We start from the raw sequence: 20,487 nt of genomic DNA on the forward strand, positions 1-20,487 counted from the left end.
ATGTGTAAACATTTCAGCAGAGACCCGGTGGTGATAATTGGGGGAACCGGGTAAAACATAAAATAAGAGTTGGTACTGAACACAGTAACGTTGATTTTCTGGAGGTGAAAATGTACTAAGATCAACCTTGGGTTAGCACTGTTGTAAAGCAGGTAAAGCTGTCTGGACTCCCTCGGACAGCTGTGAGGTATCATATCAGTGGGTATATACAAAGACATACCTATAATTGTCTATACCTTGGGGGTTAGATACATGACGTATCTTTTGTTTGTTAATTTCAAGAATCAGGCAGACAATTTTAAGTTGTTCTCAAGAACACAACAGTGCTTTATTAAGAATGGTCATATTGGAAGCAGTATGCCCTTATCTTTCTCTGACTTTTAACAGTCTTATCCAGCAACTTAATGGGGGCTCTATGGTATGACATGGGGTCTGAAATTTGGTGCCACATGGTTTGTCTCACTTTACTATACCACCGCTAGAAATGAATGAAGTGTCAAGTAACAGAAAAAATCCTAAGACTGATCGAGGACAGAGCCCTGGACCTTTTGATTTGCAGTCCGACACACACTTAGTCAGAGAATGAAATGGATGGCCCTCTGAAGTCATCGCACAAATGTTACTAGGATTGCAAAGAATATTGTCTGTGGTCACTATGAGTATTTTATTTAATTTTAATAAATTACTAGTTACAAAATTTGAATATCCCATTATCAAATTAAATATAAACCACATGTCATATGGCCAATGTGTGTAATGTTGATCCATTGATCATATAATCAATGTGTTGACAACACAATTACAATGAACAAATAATTATCAACACTTAGGGGGGTGAGCACCAAAGTAGTATAAGTTACTCTTGTAGAAACTCTTACCTCTTTAGTCTGGACTACTCAAGTAAATTACTTCTGTAGTAATACACTCTTTTAGTTGCTGTTGGAGAGCTCAATTCTATTGACTTCTTCAGTTGTAACTAAAGTAGTAATGCCTTTTCACTAAAGAAGTAAGCCATTTCTGCACACTGCTGACATTTGCATTACATTCCCTCTCTGAAAATATTGATTGTCAGCAGACATTGCCTCACCTTTTGCGTAACTTATGTTCACTACTATAATTTTAGACACTAGAAAGGATTATTGAACTGAATTATTAAAATTGGAAAATCTAAATGCTGTTGTACTAATTAATGATAAGATCTGTGTATTATGGGAAAAAAACACGTGCTGTTAATGGATGAATCTATTGTTAACAGCTGTTTCAGATACGAGCTAGCAGCAACATGGAGGTAGCCAGGAAACGTTCAAAAAAACATGCCAAAAAATGAAAATGAGTGGTTTTCTGAAATAATGAAAATGTACACAACTACTATTGAATCTAAAAAGCACGATGTAATCATGTTAAAAAGGAAAAAGGATGCTTGGGAAAAAATACACATTGAATACAACGCAGAAGCTTTTACACATAGACCACAAGATCAACTTAAAGTAACTGGAAGGACATGAAATTGAAAGCAAAGAAAATGAAAGCTAAATGTAATCAAGAGCAATTTCAAACTGGCGATGGAGTAGGTGAGACGAAGATCGATGATAGAAGCCAAATGGTTGTTGATATGACCCCACAGGTTTTGAGGGGATAGCTGGTGTTAACGGCAATGATTTGTTTGAACATAATGTGATACTTTCTAGCAACTTGGATGATGACAACTGCTCCAAACATAGCAATGAAACTGCTGAAGGCGGAACTTTATCCCATAATCATGAACCTCGGCCTGCAGTCTGGTGGAAGCATATCAGATGATGCGCCCAGCAAAAGAGAGAGAGAGAACATGCAGTGGTAGTGAAGAACCGAGCATTGTTGAAAACAGCAGACGAGCTTCATTCCTTAAAAATGCATTTAATACGAGAGCAATACAATGCAAAAATGTTTGTTAATAGAAGGACAAAGAGAAAACGTAGAAGAAGAGCGTAACCTTAAAATGGAAATTACGAATACGTTCAAGAACGTAATGGAGCAAACTTCAGATTCCAGTTCTTCAGACAATGTGCTCGAGAAATTTTGATTTTTGTGAATGAATAAGAAAATATTCATATCAATAAAGCATCTTTTATTTTCTTGATATTTTTTCAACTGGTCAATGTGTTCTTGTTTCTTGTATGGCATAATATTTTCGTTTATCATTTCAGCCTCAGTAATAATTTTTGTTAATAATATTTATCTAAGTTTGCAATATTAAAAAAAAAGTTTTTTTTATAGAAATAATCAAAACATTGTATGACTTTGTATACTCAATTCTCAATTAAGAAATACAATGAGAATGTTAATTCCCTAGACGGGAGGAGGGGGGGCAGAAAGGAAACTATAAAATTACACGTAGATAAAAAGAGTCACTTTTCGCTGCAGTAGTGACAATCTGGTGGCTTACTTATTTATTTAAAAAGGAAAATAATTTACACTAATTTCTAATTTTACTAGCAAACTAGGTACAATTTTAAGTAATTAAGTTTAATAGACCTTCAGACAGCTTGGCCTGCAGCATCTGATTCTGGCTGAAATGCATATTGTTCAATGTCATTCACCTCCACATCAGGGTGAAACACATCTCCAACTTCTATTCCAAACTTCTGTAGAACTGCAGCAGCCACCAGAACATTCTCTCACTTGTTTGGTTTAAATTGCACTGTTTTAATGAGAATTTGAAAATGTTTCTTCCAAACATCAAAATCTTCATATTGGCATCACAGATGATTTTGTATTGATAGAAAAGAATTCTTGCGATTTCTGTATAGTTCTGCTTGTGCTCCAAAAGGACAAAGTGTGGGTATATTATGTACACAAGCTATGACACCTATGACATTTGGTAATCCACCAGTTGGATACAATTCCCTTTTGTTCTTTGATATATTTTCTTGGCTCTGTGGCATGCACACATACAGTGTCTTTAGGACAATTAAAACTGTTTATCACACTGTTGAAAGCTCTTCCAGCAGTAGTACGATGGATATTAAAGAGATCCCCTGCTATGATTTGATAAGTATCTGTGCAAAAGATTCTCAGTCCACTAAGAAATTGCAGCCTAGGAGACAAAGCATGGTTCCTATCAGAATTATGCTGCAGTAACGGCTCCAGCATACCAAGCAGCAACTGAAAAAATTCCTTACGAAACCCAGCCACTGTTTGAAATCACTGTCACTACACATCACAAATGGGTCTCTTCTCTCCATTAAAACCCTCATTCTTGGGCTGTTCACCTCTTTCTCCATCTCCATATATTCTTCATAGTCCAGGTAATACAAAGAATTCAACACTTAAAACACAGAACTCAAAGATTGCACCTTACTCTCTTACTTTACTCCTACTACTGCCTAGGAGTAAATTTTGACCTTTCCTCTTTAAGTTACTAATGTAGTAACGTACTCTTCAATGGTGCTCTCCACCAGCAACAGAGTAAATAAATCTATTGCAGAGGTAAATCAAAAATTTACTCCTGGAGTAATTTACTCCCTTAGTTCAGTACTATCGATTGGAAGTCGCTGATTAACTTACTATTTTCGTTTCACTTACTCCCAGTTGGTGCTCGCCACACTTAGTGTGCATAAGATAGTGCATAACGTAACAATATTACTATCACCATTCCTAATTAACAAAGTTCTCTATTCGATACCAGAAGAGGGGTGAGACATCATAAATTTGCCTCAAATATAACTAACTGCAGTTGTGGAATACTTTGGAAATAAAAGTAAACCATTTAGCTAGAATCTGCAACTGCAAGATGTACTGCAGTATGCAAAGTGGTTTGTCCCAGAACATTTAGACTTAAATCATTGAGCTCTAGTACCAGAATAGCAGTTGGTCCGAACTGTTTCTTTCGTAATTGGGCATCTGGTATGTAACTTAATATCTTCAACCATCATGTTACTATTCTCATTTTCTAATATTTTGTGGTTTAGAATTTTTAAATCTTAAATGATTTTGAGACAATTTTCTCAACAGTCATTGATGACTTTGGGGAATACTAGCCTTGAAGGTAAATATGTAGCAGATAACAACAGCCTCTCTTACATTCAATATTTTATATTTCAGTTATTTCATATATTTGTATTTTTTCACAAATTCCACCTCGTAGCGTGCAGGATCATGTATTTATATTAGGGTTAGCACACATTTTAAAGCCATACAAAATCATTCATAAGTAGGCAGATAAATATTTTGAACTGGCAGCCACTGAAGCAAAAAAGCAAGATGTCCACACGAAATTAACCTTACTGTGTATGTAATGTGCACCTAGTAGAATGTGTATACTTCCTTTTACAAATTATGAGATGTGTTTTCTAAGTAATTACCAGAAATAAAAATAAAACAAATAAACTTTTCTTACCAATTTTGTGTTTACGTGAAGTCTGTCCTTTAATCTGCTTTTCTACGCAATTCTCACCATTATTAAGGAATTTATCATACTGTACATCCAGCTTTAAAAACCATCCTCATAAAAATCTGAAGCCTGGGAATAATTTTTGATAATTTAAACAATCTTAACAATCACATAACACACACTTCCTGACAACTGAAAAAACCCATGACCTAACATTGAAATCGAAAAACATCTGTTCTCTGTCACTTTTTCATAAGGTTTCTCCACCAAAATGTCAGTAATGACTGGTTGTCAACTTTGTTCCTCATCATGCAGATTCATACAGCCATCTTTAAAAGCTCTCACCCACCGCTGTACCATCCCATCACTGTTCTTTCATTTGTTCAAGAGTCAGACAGACTATATTAAGTTGTTCTCAACCTTAAGTCTGGTTTCAACACAACATTGCTTAATTACAAATGGGCGTATTGGAGATGGTATGCCCTCATTTTTCTCTGACTTTTAACAATCTTATCCAGCAACTTAAAGGGGCTTCTATAGTATAACATGGGGTCGGAACTGTGATGCAACTTGGCTTTTTTCTCTTTACGATAATACTGCTAGAAGTCAATAAAGTAATAAGTAAAGGAAAAATCCTAAGATGATCAAAGATAGAGAACTGGACTTTTCAATTTGTAGTCCGACATTTAATTAGCCAGGAAATGAAACTGATGGCCCTCTTAATTCATCACACAAGATTATTAGGATTGCTACTAATATTCTTTCCTTGGTCACTTAGAGAATTTTATTTCATTTTAATAAATTATTGTTTTGAAATTTGAAGATCCCATTATCATGAAATGGGTGCTTTATCAAACTATTACAGAATGTTTAAATTATCGAATGTTACACTCGGGCAGCAGATTTCCATGGGAATGGTTTTCACAGCTAGTTCTATGATATGGTAAATGCCGTAACATTGGTGGGAATTACTTAGAAAAGTAGATTAAAGTACAGGCTTTCGTGTAAAAATAAACTGCTACAAAAGTCTATTTGTTTTATTATTATTTTAAAATGGCACTTACTTAAAAACAAGATATCTTGCAGCTGAAGTCCTGGAAAGGGTCCCAGACCCAAAACTAAAATAATAAAATGTGGGGACATTAATATTAACATAGGTGCTGAGGCTAACATTAGTAAAATCTTCCTAGACATTCTGAACACTTTTGGTATGACACAGGTGGCAAATAGTGCTACTAGGATATCAAAAAGTTCAACATCAATTTTAGACCATGTACTTGCAGATATCAATTAGGAAAACATTGAAGTATTCATAAAGTATATTGGTCTCTCTGATCATTACTTTTAGATAATAAAGCTAAAGACAAATGTGGTAAAACACACAAAACAGGAGGCCGACAAAAGATCTTCTTGTATCATAAAACATATACTTTTTCCAGGGCATTGGCAAATCAAACCTAGGATGCAGGCATGTGGAAAACAATACAGTTTCTAAGTTCTCTAAATTCTGCACATTGCTACTCCAACAGCAGCTGCTAAGGAAAATATGTGATAAATTTCTCAGTTCTTTGCAAAAGTGCTACACCAATCTGGAGTTCCTACATTAATATCACAGGTACAAAAAGATTTATGGGAAGATATTGCTTGCTGGGAAAAGAAGTTCAATAATGAAATAATACATACTGCAGAAAACAAAAGCAAAGTGGTACAGGACGTCATAAAACAAGTAACAGCAAAAGGCAACAACACATGTGTAACACAGAAAGTAAAGAAGGGCCTATAGTAACAGAAAATCTCAGGAATTGGCAAATCTGATGAATGGCTATTTCTCTGGGACTTTGGAGAGCTCACAAAACATTTTCTTAAACACATGTGGCACCACAATGAATTACACAGCAAGCACAATGCTGCTGCTTCCTATAAAAGAGTTTGAAGGCACAAAGACAACATACAGTACAGAATAATAAGTCAGCAGGCATGTGCATAAACACAGCATATCAATGTCATCAAACAAACATAACAAAAAAAAGGAGTCCTTTAATTCAGGTGTTTTTCCTGAGTACTTAAAGTATGTACCTTACTAAAGAAAGATAATGCAGAGAACACAAAAGGCTATGGGCCAGTTTCTCTACTGTCAGCATTCTAAAAAAAAATGAATCAATCATGAAAGACAGACCAATGAGTTAGATGAATAAACACAACCTTTTTAACAAAGCACAATTTGGTTTCCGAAATGGAAGTAGTACAATACTGACTAGCACAGAGTGACAATAATGGTGCTTGAAGCTCTTGACAAGGATTAGTGCGTCACCAGCATATTCTTAGACTGGTCCAAGGCTTTTGACACTGCTGACCATCTACTAAACAAGCTTGAAGCACTGCGTATATTAAGGTCTTACCGAGAAGACAGCATGCAAAAGATAGAGATAGTTCACATGTCTGACAACGATGAATTTTTAATAAAAACAATAGTCAGGCAATAAACATAAACATAAGTGTGCCTCAGAGTAATGTTGAGTGTCCCATTACTTTCTGAATATAACAATGTGTTTCTGACAGCACAAGACATCGAGAAAAAGTTCTCTGGCAGCATTAGCATAGTCACTGATAAAACATCAAAACTCCTATTAGAGAAATCAAAAGAAATCCTCAATACATTTAGAATTGAGCATAATGTAATAGACTGTGAACATAAAAAAAAGACAAAGAGCTTGCGCTTCGGCATACAGGGACAAAACAGCCCGGTCACATAAAGTATAGATGATGAATCTATACATTGTATAACAAACACAAAGTTTTTTTTGAATGAATATTGATTGCCGATTAACATGGAATGAACACACAAATATGCTAAAAAAAATAAAAAAAAATACCTTCAGCGTGCTCTGCTCCAAAGGTTATATTATCAGTTTATAACACCAATGTCTTGTCGTGACTTATTATTCCTATAATACATACACTCAGTTCTTATATATGTGATTCTTTTCTGGGGATCAAATGCAGAAAACATGGACACAGTTTTCATTCCATTTTTAAGGGCTGTAAGAACAATAACTAAGGCAGCACCCTCGTTCATTGTAAAGAATTATTGTAAAACACTAAGTATTCTTAATCTACTGAGTAAGTACATCTACCTATATGACGTAATTAACATGCAAAATATTATTTCACTTATAGTTCTACACATAATCGTGGGATAAAAGCCTGTAAGGACTTACATTTACCAAAGAAAAACAAACAAAAAAACTCAAAACAACATTTACTGTCATTGAATAAAACTGTACAATAAATTGCCAAGAGGATTGGAAAACGTAATTAAAATTTACCTGTTAAAAAAGATAGTAAAACATACTTCATAATTAAACAATATTTATAACACTCAGATTAGGGTTCATAACAAATGGGTACAACTACAAAATCCTGTCACATTACAATACATACATATTTATATTCACAATGTAATGCCTTGTTGTTGTTGTTGTTGTGGTATTCAGTCCTGAGACTGGTTTGATGCAGCTCTCCATGCTACTCTGTCCTGTGTAAGCTTCTTCATCTCCCAGTACCTACTGCAACCTACATCCTTCTGAATCTGCTTAGTGTATTCATCTCTTGGTCTCCCTCTACGATTTTTACCCTCCATGCTGCCCTCCAATGCTAAATTTGTGATCCCTTGATGCCTCAAAACATGTCCTACCAACCGATCCCTTCTTCTAGTCAAGTTGTGCCACAAACGTCTCTTCTCCCCAATCCTATTCAATACCTCCTCATTAGTTACGTGATCTATCCACCTTATCTTCAGCATTCTTCTGTAACACCACGTTTCAAAAGCTTCTATTCTCTTCTTGTCCAAACTAGTTATCGTCCACGTTTCACTTCCATACATGGCTACACTACATACAAATACTTTCAGAAACGACTTCCTGATACATAAATCTATACTCGATGTTAACAAATTTCTCTTCTACAGAAACGCTTTCCTTGCCATTGCCAGTCTACATTTTATATCCTCTCTACTTCGACCATCATCAGTTATTTTACTTCCTAAATAGCAAAACTCCTTTACTACTTTAAGTGTCTCATTTCCTAATCTAATTCCCTCAGCATCACCCGATTTAATTTGACTACATTCCATTATCCTCGTTTTGCTTTTGTTGATGTTCATCTTATATCCTCCTTTCAAGACACTGCCCATTCCATTCAACTGCTCTTCCTGGTCCTTTGCTGTCTCTGACAGAATTACAACGTCATCGGTGAACCTCAAAATTTTTACTTCTTCTCCATGAATTTTAATACCTATTCCAATTTTTTCTTTTGTTTCCTTTACTGCTTGCTCAATATACAGATTGCATAAAATCGGGGAGAGGCTACAACCCTGTCTCATTCCTTTCCCAACGACTGCTTTTCTTTCATGCCCCTCAACTCTTATGACTGCCATCTGGTTTCTGTACAAATTGTAAATAGCCTTTCGCTCATTGTACTTTACCCCTGCCACCTTCAGAATTTGAAAAAGAGTATTCCAGTCAACATTGTCAAAAGCTTTCTCCAAGTCTACAAATGCTAGAAACGTAGGTTTCCCTTTTCTTAATCTTTCTTCTAAGATAAGTCGTAAGGTCAGTATTGCCTCACGTGTTCCAACATTTCTATGGAATCCAAACTGATCCTCCCCGAGGTTCGCATCTACCAATTTTTCCATTCGTCTGTAAAGAATTTGCATTACTATTTTGCAGTTGTGACTTATTAAACTGATAGTTCGGTAATTTTCACAGCTGTCAACACCTGCTTTCTTTGGGATTGGAATTATTATATTCTTCTTGAAGTCTGAGGGTATTTCGCCTGTCTCATACATCTTGCTCACCAGATGGTAGGGTTTTGTCAGGTCTGGCTCTCCTAAGGCTGTCAGTAGTTCTAATGGAATGTTGTGTACTCCGGGAGCCTTGTTTCGACTCAGGTCTTTCAGAGCTCTGTCAAACTCTTCATGCAGTATCTTATCTCCCATTTCGTCTTCATCTACATCCTCTTACATTTCCATAACACTGTCCTCAAGTACATCGTCCTTGTATAAACCTTCCACCTTTCTGCCTTCCCTTCTTTGCTTAGAACTGGGTTGCCATCTGAGCTCTTGATATTCATACACGTGGTTCTCTTCTTTCCAAAGGTCTGTTTAATTTTCCTGTAGGCAGTATCTATCTGACCCCTAGTGAGATAAGCTTCTACATCCTTACATTTGTCCTCTAGCCATCCCTGCTTAGCCATTTTGCCCTTCCTGTCGATCTCATTTTTGAGACGTTTGTATTCCTTTTTGCCTGCATCATTTACTGCATTTTTATATTTTCTCCTTTCATCAATTAAATTCAATATTTCTTCTGTTACCCAAGGATTTCTACTAGCCCTTGTCTTTTTACCTACTTGATGCTCTGCTGCCTTCACTACTTCATCCCTCAAAGCTACCCATTCTTCTTCTACTGTGTTTCTTTCTCCCATTCCTGTCAATTGTTCCCTTATGCCTCCTTGAAATTCTGTACAACCTCTGGTTCTTTCAGCTTGTCCAGATCCCATGTCCTTAAATTCCCACCTTTTTGCAGTTTCTTCAGTTTTAATCGACAGGTCATAACCAATAGATTGTGGTCAGAGTCCACATCTGCCCCTGGAAATGTCCTACAATTTAAAACCTGATTCCTAAATCTCTGTCTTACCATTATATAATCTATCTGATATTTTTTAGTATCTCCAGGATTCTTCCATGTATCCAAGATTTAGAAAATGTATCTGAATTGTGTGAAAACTGACAACTGACCCTAAATAACAAAAGTGTGAGGTCATCCACCCGAGTGTTAAAAGGAATCTGTTAAACGTTGGTTACACAATATATCAGTCTAATCTAAAGGCTGTAGTTTCGACTGAATACCTAGAAATTACAGCAATTAAAAATGGGCAGAGCACATAGAAAACGTTGTGGGAAAGGAAAACCAAAGACTGTGTTTTATTGGCAGAACAGATCTACTTAAGAGACTGCCTACATTACAATTGTCCATCTTCTTTTGGATTATGCTACATGGTGTGGGATCCTTACCCGATAGGATTACCAGAATACATTGACGACATTCAAAGAAGAGCAGCACATTATGTATTGTCACAAATTAGGTGAGGGAATGGCACGGACATGATACAGGATTTGGGCTGGACACCATAAAACAACGGCATTTTTTGTTGCTGTGGAATCTTCTCACAAAATTTCAATCACCAACTCTCTTCTCCGAGTGTGAAAATATTTTATTGATGCCAACCTACATAGGGAGAAACAATCATCATATTAAAATACGAGAGGTCAGAACTTGCATGGACTAATATAGGCATTCATTTTTTCCACGCACTGTTCAAGAGTGGAATAACAGAGAATTATTGTAAAGGTGGTTCGATGAACTCCCTGCCATGCACTTAAAGTGTGATTTGTAGAATATCCATGTACATGTACACATATAATGTGTGACAGTTATGTCCCATCATTCTCCTGAATTCAACTATCACTCATCTTGAAAAAAAAAAAGGGGGGGGGGGGGGGGGGGTACGTTGACGTGGTTTCCATGAAGACGTGCTTCGGTTATAATAGCTTGCTTATGGATCTGGAGTCAGTATACCTGACTGACTGGAGAGAGTGCAAGTGGTATAGCAGGTTACCAGTGTAACTTGAGTATGAGCAAATGAACACTGTACAATCATGAAGTTTCAGTTCCAAGGCCAGAATGGGTATGCCAATCAGGCAAATTCGCTGTTTGATGCAATCATCCCACACATACACCAGGTTGAAGACATAGTTTGGTAAAACACTTTGTCCTGGTGCATAAAGTCTGTAGCTGCCTGGTGTACATCCTCGTCCAACAGGAATCATCAACCCTTTAAGGCCGTTTTTAAGGTACCTTAGGAGTGATAATTGCGTGAGATCAGGGCTATAGGATGAGTGCTCGAGTGTCTTCTACTTGAGTTTACGTAACTCCTGCAATATGTTCCAAATTGACTGGCATTTTGTATTAAATTGTGACGAGCACTAACTTTGTGCACTATTCCACAATGGTGGTTTTGGACAGACATGTTGTCCCATACCCACTCCATAGTTCATCTTTCTGCATTTACTGCAAGCATGTCAAAAAGACACAAATGTCACAATATTCTCTTGTCTGTATGTCAGTGCTTATATACCTGCACTGGGGTAATGCTATGTTGCATATATGCTACACCAACACCCTCAAATGGAAACTTTTTGAGCACCCCTTATACAGTAGGGATCAACTGAAAGAGGCAGTGCAGTTTTTACACACAGTTCTCATACCCAGGAGGGTTAAGTTAGCTCTTTTCGCACACTGTGATTTAAGTTTTCCTAAATCATTTAAGGAAAATGCTGGGATGATTCCCACAGCAAGGCCATGGCTGACCAACCGCCCTGTACTACCCTTGTGAAAACTCACTTGCGTATCCTATGTGTATGTGTATTTTGGGGCATATATTTTCGTTGTATTGTGATGACACATCCTGTATCATTGTGGGGTGATTCCTGGAGGAATAAATAAATAAGTAAATGTAGCAAGTTTTTAAAACTCAAGTTTTTGTTTATTCCATTCAAAGCAAGAATAACTATCAACTACAAAAACAATATAAAAAACATAGATGATGGCAATAATGCCAGAAATATGTTAAAATCTTGTGGCCCAAAAACAAGTGACATTATCACTCAAGTAAGCAGATACAGAAACTTACATTACGGAATTTAAACAGTGAAGTTACTTAATCTATTGTTGGGAAATTGTAAAAGGCATTGCACGAGGTTCAACGATGGCCCGCTTAGTTTTCTTTGTGAACAACCATCCATTTAATTTTGAACATTAGTCAGACATTTTTACAAATCTACAAAAAGCAGCATCAAAACAGAATTACAAGTAATACTTTTGTAAAACGTTATTAACTGGTTTTCTGGTAATAAGCTTCCTCTGAATTTGGGAAAAGTGAGAGCGACAGGGGACAGGGTGGGGGGGGTTGAGGAAACAACTGGTGCTTGGCCACGAGAAATCCTGGCAATAACATTTGAGTTTTCCACAATGCTGATTGATTAACTGGGTACTGAGCAATAACTAAGATCTTATATACTAAGAGATCAGCAGCACGTATTTAGCAAACTTCAGATGGCTGCAGAATTAAGTTAAGAGAGACATGAATAAATTCCACAATTATGTCACCAGACTAGTACACTCTCTCAAGAACAGTCTTATACAATTAAATTTCACTGGTGTCACAATGACTTATACATATGTAAACAAAAATATAGAAAACACACACACACACACACACACACACACACACACACACACACACACACACCTGCTATAACTGGCTGAGAAGACACAACATCACTTCAAAAACGAAAGTCTTAACTATTTTTGTCTTTTGATGCGCAGTTTGAAATTTCAGCTAGTTATTGAAAATTCTGTTCCTCATTCACAGTTATTTCCTTCTTACCCTGTACAGTGTCACATTACCATACATGTCTTTTAAGTTAATGATTTGTAATACTCTGGAAGGCACCTTGTTATTTTGAATTCATCCCTTAACTGTAAAACATAATGACTGCATTGAGTTCATCACAGTAAGAACAGCAAACTCACGAAGAGTTACAGACTGACAGTTTCCTTATAAATCACTATAAAAACAACTGCATAGTTTTCTGTGCTGGTATGAGGTTTTTCTTAATTATATCAAAAACAGCACATTTGAGGTAAGGTGAACCATTTTCAACAATGAATATCACTTTGGATGTCACTACACAAGATGCTTACATGATGAGGCACCTTTATAAGTGCTAAGTGACAAAAAACAAACCAGAGGTAGGAATCTCTTAATTGCAAAAGGCCTCTCTCCCCTCCTCTTTCTCATACCACTTGACATCAATCAATCTTAAGTTTAACATGGTAAGATACTGCATCATCGGTTAACCATTCACTTGATAGGTATGTACCCAGTAGAACAGTTCATAATGGGAGGGAACCTCCATGGTATAAAATCATTGTAAAAGAACTTATAAAGGAACAGGGATTACTGCATAATAGGTGTAAAACAAAGTGTAGGGGTATAGATAGAGAGATGCTGAATGAAACACGTTTGGCTGTCAAGAGAGCAATGCGTGATGCCTTCAATGACTATCATAGCAGAATATGGTCAAGTCATCTTTCACAGAACCCAAAGAAATTCTGCTTGTATGTCAAGGCTGTTATGGATATCAAAGTTAGTGTCCAGTCCCTAAAGAATAGGAAAGGAACTGAAATTGAGGGCAGCAAAGCAAAAGCTGAAATGCTTAACTTTGTTTTCAAATGTCCCTTTACAAAGAGAATTGCCCCTTTAATTGTCGTACCAGTGAAATAAATGAATGAAATCAGTAGTAGTGTCAGTGGGATTGAGAAACAGTTGAAATCATCAAAACTGAAAAAAGCTCCATGGCCGATGAAATCCCTATCACATTCTGTACTTAATTTTCAGCTGAGTTAGTCCCTCTTCTAACTATAACCCATCATAGATCCCTCAAACAAAAAACTATGCCCAGTTCTTGAAGAAAGCACAGGTCACACCCCTCTACAAGAAGGATGGTAGAAATGATCCACAAAACTGCCATCCAATATCCTTGACATGATTTGTTATAGAGTCTTAGAACATATTCTGAGCTCAGACACAATGAGGTGTCTTGAACAGAGTGACCCCCTCAATGCCAGTCATCATAGATTTCGAAAACGTCAATCATGTGAAATCTAACTCACACTTTTCTCACATGACAAAGCTATGGATCAAGGCAATCAGGTAGATGCAGTATTTCTTTGTTTACGAAATGCATTTGACTCAGTACAACTACGCTTATTGTCAAAAGTGTGATCATAAGGAGTATCAAGTGAGATTTGTGCCTGGACTGAGGGCTTTTTGAGAGGAAGGATGCACCACGTTATCTTGGATGGAGAGTTACCGTCTGATGTAGAAGTAACTTCAAGTGTGCCTCTGGAAAATGTGTTAGGACCTCAGCTGTTCATGTTGTATATTAATGGTCTTGCAGACAATATTAATAGTAACATCAGGTATCAGGTTTTTTTCAGATGACACAGTTATCTGTAATGAAGTACTACTGAAAGACGCTACATAAATATTCAGTCTGATCTTGATAAGATTTCAAAGTAGTGCAAAAATTGGCAACTTGTTTCACATGTTCAGAAATGTAAAATTGTGCACTTCACAAAATGAGAAAATGCAGTAACCTATAACTATAATATCAATGAGTCACTGTTGGAACTGGCCAATTCATACAAATACCTGGGTGTACCACTTTGCAGGGATACAAAATGTAATGATCACTTACGTTCAGTCATGAGTGACGCAGGTGGTAGACTTCAGTTTATTGGTAGAATAGTCAGGAAGTGAACTCACTCTACAAAGGAGATAGCTTACAAATCACTCATGTGACCGGTTCTAGAATACTGCTGAAGTATGAGGGACCCATACCAAACAGGACTAGCAGGGGATATTGAAAGTACACAGAAAAGGACAGCATGAATGGTCACACATTTGTTTAATTCATGGGAGCGTGTCACACAGATACTCGAGGAACTGAAATGGCAGAATCTTGAAGATAGATGTAAACCATCCTGAGAAAGTCTATTAACGAAGTTTCAAGAACTGGCTTTAAATGATGACTCTAGGATTATGCTACAATTCCCTATGTATCACTCACTTAGAGATCGTGAAGATAAGATGAGAATAATTACTGAACGCACAGAGGATTGGAACACTCATTCTTCCCATGCTCCATACACGAATGGAATGGGAAGAAGCCTTAATAACTGGTACATTGAGACGTAGCCTCTGCCAGGCATCTCATGGTGGTTTGCAACATACAGATGTAGGTGTAGATGTGGACCCTCAAATTTAGTACATATAAAAAATGTAATTAAAATTCCACAAAAAGGTGGCAGAAAAATCATTAAAAGAGGAAAAAACTGATTCCAAGTTGTGTTGGCCTGGGCATGACCTTCATATGGCACCTCAACAGCTTAACAGTACTGTCAAAACAATTTTTGTTCATCACTTTTAACTGACAGGTTTTCCCAGAATTGGTACCTTATGTTAACTGATACTTTTCTCCACTTTCTGAATGTGCAAAAATCTGGCACAGTATCATAGAGGCACACTGTAGAAGGCAGACTTCTCAAAATATTGAAAAACAAGCTACTGACAAAACATGGATTTGGTATTTGCGTATACTTGGTCTACATAACTATGAATGACTGTGACAGGAACAATTGCAACTAAGTAAGAACTTTCAAATTTCAATACAAAAAACTAAATCATGATTTGACAAGCAGGCATTGCCATTTTTTTTCATAGATTCAAGTAACAGCTGAGTGAAAATAATGTTACCAATTTCGAAAAGTAACTGTTACTGCAAAGGGTACCACATTGCAAGATAATGGGAACTGCTAAAAAGGGGAAGTGAGAAGTTGGCAAATACTAATATAAGCATAATGTAAGCACAGTATCCATTGTTTCAAGCAAGTTTCATTTTAAATTTTGTTGTGCACTGGATTGGAATGGGTTTCATCATAAGCTTCGTGTGTTCTGTGTGACATGTGAAAACTGAATATCTGTAATGCGCTCGGAAACTCTTTTGCATGTCCTTTATACTAACATACATTTTATTACTGAGAGATGGTGCACTCGTTAAGGTGCTAGGCTCGTATTTGGGAGGACATTTGCTAAAATATCCATATACTCATCCAGATATGGATTTTACCTGATTTTTGTAAACTGTTTTAACCCAATGCCGAGAAGATTCCCTTCCAGGAAGTCCCTAATCTGACATTATGCTCTGTCTCTAATGTTTTAATTGTTGACATGACATTAAACCTTAATCTTCCTTTCTTCTTATCAGTTTTGTTGCAATGTATTACCTAATAGATGGATACTTTTGAAATTGTGAACCACATTTTGTCCCATCTTGTATGCAAAGACGTCTTCATTAAGCCAGAAAAATAAATGCTTTGTTTAAATAATCCAGTATTCTACTGACTGAATTGTTAAAGGCAGTCAAAAGAAAATGTCATTTTCAAACCATATAGATCTTACTAAATATAGATATATGTTTTAATTCCTTCGTGGGAATTGCAAAAACATAATTGTAATTATGTTTTACTACCACAAGAACAAGGGATTCTGTGAAATGTGCCATAAAATTCCAGTCAACAGCTGGCTTGTAGCCAAAGCTTCCACACTCTCTTTAAAAAAATAAATATGGATAAAAATGTAGCTTCATATTTCTGTTTTTCAAGGTCACAAAATGAGAAATTACAGCAGTATATTGCTTTCATGCCAGGTGCACTCTTGCCATGTGACACCTCATAGCATACATGCGATTGAAAACACGCATGCACACTGGACACACGGTTCTTCCCTGGTGCCATAACCTGTGCTGACGCAGTGAATTTTCGTGCACGAACAGTTTCCCACATTCGTGGCAGCGGTGATGTGGCTGAAGTGCCCTGACCCCTGACAGGGATGTCTCCCACGTGGTCTGGTCTGAGAAACAGAGAGAAAGAAAAGAACAGTTTCGAGACCATCTCCAGACTTCACGAGACCACAGAAGCAGTAAAGGTCAAAGACTTCCGTGTGTCATCGCAATGCAATTAACACAAAATGTGTTTTTTGAATGATGTTTATAAACTACATGTTACAGACACAAAGGAAGCACCTACTTACCACCTGACAAAGCTGGAATAACTGGAACAAAGGCAACAAAAATATGAAATGGCAAAAGACATGAAACAATAAAAACAGTGAACCTACCCTACTCCTACAATTTGTCCTGTCTGCCTTGCCAGTCTTAGCCTGGCTTGTTCAACAGCTTTTCAGCTCCACCATCCACAGAAGGAAATGGCATTTCCAAAAACTATGAGATCTATTGTCTTTTAATATTTCATGTTTTCATAGGCCCCAGCCACATTCCTAATTGGTAACTATTAGAGAGATGCCTATTATCTTAATAAAGATTATAGCCTTCATTGTTTATTTTATGGTGGGAATAACAATTGCATAAAAGAGTGGTACATTGAAAGCCAGAGAAATTTTCTGTACTGAAAAGTATCTGTGTGCCACTCAACAATCAGTTAGAGGATACCTTTTTTCATTTTTGTTTCTTACAAATGATCAATATAAAAGACTGTTCTCAGTTTTGTTGAAATTAAACTCTGAATATGAAGTTGAAAGCTGCACCTACAAACCCATTACAGATAAAGAAGCAATAATTAAATAATAACTGCTACAGCAGTAACCATTACAATAAGGTAAAAAAAAAGTCAGACAGATCAAATTTCAAGTTTTCAAAGGTTGAAGTTCCACTGATGGAAGTTACCAACAAAGGAAAATGCTTTGGTGCAGAAACAAGTACTGAATTGACTAAGAATTACGAGGTACACAGAATACACGAAAAGAAAACAACAATGCAATACAAGAGCCAGAATTCAAACACCCAGTCCCAATGCTAGGATTCAAACACCCACCCCCAATGCTATCAAACTGATACTGCAGTATTTATGGGATATTCTGATTACAGTTGCATTATTATACAAACTTATATTTAGTACAGAAAAAAGCTATTCCTACAAACAAAGAAGGGTGTATGTGATGACTATTGGGACAAAACACAGCATACCCACAGAAAAGCATGCACAACTTATTAAACTTATTACCATCTATTAGACTATGAGAAACACGGTACAAGGAACATGGGAGCATCAAACTGACAACTCGTTCAGATAGCTGACGGTAGTGCCATGACAACAGAACATGTGGCGACGAGACAGCCTCAGGACAACACTGCCAATAAGAGTAGTCAAGTGGCCTTCCTGAAGAGCTACACTCCGAGAATATCACAACGTTGTTCAACTAGCTCTGACAAATGGATGCCAACAGCTGAAATCAGGGCAAAGGTTACAGGCAGGGTAACCATGAAAGTCTGGAAAATATTATGGAAGGTGGGTTCAGATCCTGAATGTGTGGTTTACTGCTGCACCATACCACAAGCAATTTTTTATATAGACACACACACAGGGTGGTCAGAAAATGTCTGAACTGCTTGTCGTGATGATGTAGGGCAGATTGTACTGAGACATAAATGTTAAGAAAAAAAATGCAATACATTGCACCCTTTCCGAGTTATTTAGCATTGAAGTTAGCCAATAAGGTCGTTGCGTGCGCGAATTTCAAGTTTCTGCTAACCAAATAAAGCACTCGATAGATAACACTGCCCCTGGCAGGCCGCTTGAATGTGAGCACGCGATGCTCCGATTGGCTACATTCAGTGCTTAATAACTTGGAAAGGGTGGAACGTATAGAATTTTTTCTTAACGTTTATGTCACGGTGCAACCTGCCCTGCAACACCCCTATGTGCCTTTCAGACATTTTCCGACCACCCTGTATATATATATATATATATATATATATATATATATATATATATATATATATATATATATATCTGTGTGTGTGTGTGTGTGTGTGTGTGTGTAGTGGAAGGTGGGGAGAGGTATTGCACCATAGTTCATAATCCTCATTACATCGTAGGTGCTCCTTTAAGTGACTGGGTAAGTCCATTCAAAAGCCAGAGAAAGGTGAGGGCATGCTATCTCTAGCACCAGCATGCCTAGTAGAGCACTGTGGCACTTAATCAACCTTCAAGCTGATGACAACTTTACCTGCTTTATGGGAATCTGTTCATTTGGCACTCTCTTCTTCCAAAAATCTATTTTATCCATTATGTTGTTACTCATGTTGTCACTACCCATAATGTTTGTTCAAATCCAGAAAGGTGCCCAAAATAATTTTCTGTATTATCTACAACTCATCTTGCAGTAATGAAATTCTTTCTTACCTGTTACTCTTTTTCCATATTTTGTAACTCATAAACATAGAGTTTCTTTTTCTCTTGTCACTATTATTAATTTTATTCAGATATCTGTCCCCCCTCAACCACACCCCTCCCTCCTGACCTTCTGTCAATCTATAGGTCAATGTCTTCTCATGTTTCAATCACAGTACAGCTTCCCATTAACAAAGTTTATTGGAGCAAAAGAAAACAGTTTCTACTGAAAACCAACAGGCCACAGTTCACACACATGTTGTAATGGATCTGGGAGATGTGTTTATTTTCTACCGGATTTGTCGATACCAAATTGTAAATGTTTTCTTATATTTTTTGTCAGAATTTTTTTATTGTAATTTGTTTTATTTTTGTTAATTTACTTATATTTCTGAGAGTGAAAGCATATTGATTACTATTAGGAAATGTGACGAAGAATATCAAAGAGACTGATTACAAGTGGAAGCTTGTGTGTTGTGTAAAATGTCTTTGACGCTGGAGACGTCTTTGACTGTAGTCAGTCGGCAGTGAATTCGTGGTGTGTGTTGATGGTTGAACAATGTGCAGGTCACCGTCATAATAATTTGGAAGTGCATAAAAAAAATGAATTATGTTACTACTTTTTCTGTATAAGCTTTAAGAAGAAACCACATTTGAAGAAATGGTATTTGAAGCACCAAAAAATGAGGCAAATGCATTGAACCAGGACATTTCTGCAGCCAACAAAACTGCATAGTGGAATCATACTTCCACTAGACAACTGAAGCCAAGATAATAATCGCATTGTAAACATTTTACGGAAAAGGTACTGTCACGAAATATGCCAAATTTAAGTAAATAAAAATAGTGACCATATTTCAACTGTGGTTTTCAGCCGGGATAGCATATTTCAAGGTCTACCCCCACAACATGGGTAACATATGAAAACCAACAGACAGAAAGTGACTACCACTTCAATTCTTACTTTAACAGATTGTAAAGAAAGTACAGGCAACACAGTTGGTAGGTAATAATGTGTTTGCAAGGAGTATACGACTAAAGTAGATGAGTATTATCGACAACACCACAGACAAATTTCAAGTACCAAGAGAGAAATTAATTAATGTGAGCACCTACAATGTGAGGAAAATGTTAAAGTAAATAAGATTTACAAGTTGCTCTGGTTGATGTTCACAAAATGGG

At 36.8% G+C, this 20,487-nt stretch overlaps 1 protein-coding gene across 16 annotated transcripts in view; it reads right to left on the reverse strand.

Annotated features, from left to right (window-relative positions):
- The window catches only part of LOC126335303 (broad-complex core protein isoforms 1/2/3/4/5-like), a 400,342-nt gene that overhangs the window by 200,629 nt on the left and 179,226 nt on the right, over nucleotides 1-20,487 (reverse strand). For 2 of the 16 annotated variants that reach the window (XM_049998434.1, XM_049998433.1), the window contains one exon: nucleotides 9,648-16,966. The exons of the other annotated variants lie outside the window; for them this stretch is intronic. In XM_049998434.1, the coding sequence (XP_049854391.1) occupies nucleotides 16,755-16,966 (212 nt within the window). In that variant the 3' untranslated portion in view covers nucleotides 9,648-16,754. Of the gene's footprint in view, nucleotides 1-9,647; nucleotides 16,967-20,487 lie in introns of those variants that run through there. 16 annotated transcript variants of the gene reach the window in all.

The sequence above is a fragment of the Schistocerca gregaria genome, chromosome 2 (genome assembly GCF_023897955.1).
Source record: "Schistocerca gregaria isolate iqSchGreg1 chromosome 2, iqSchGreg1.2, whole genome shotgun sequence".
NCBI classification, from domain to species: Eukaryota; Metazoa; Arthropoda; class Insecta; order Orthoptera; family Acrididae; genus Schistocerca; species Schistocerca gregaria.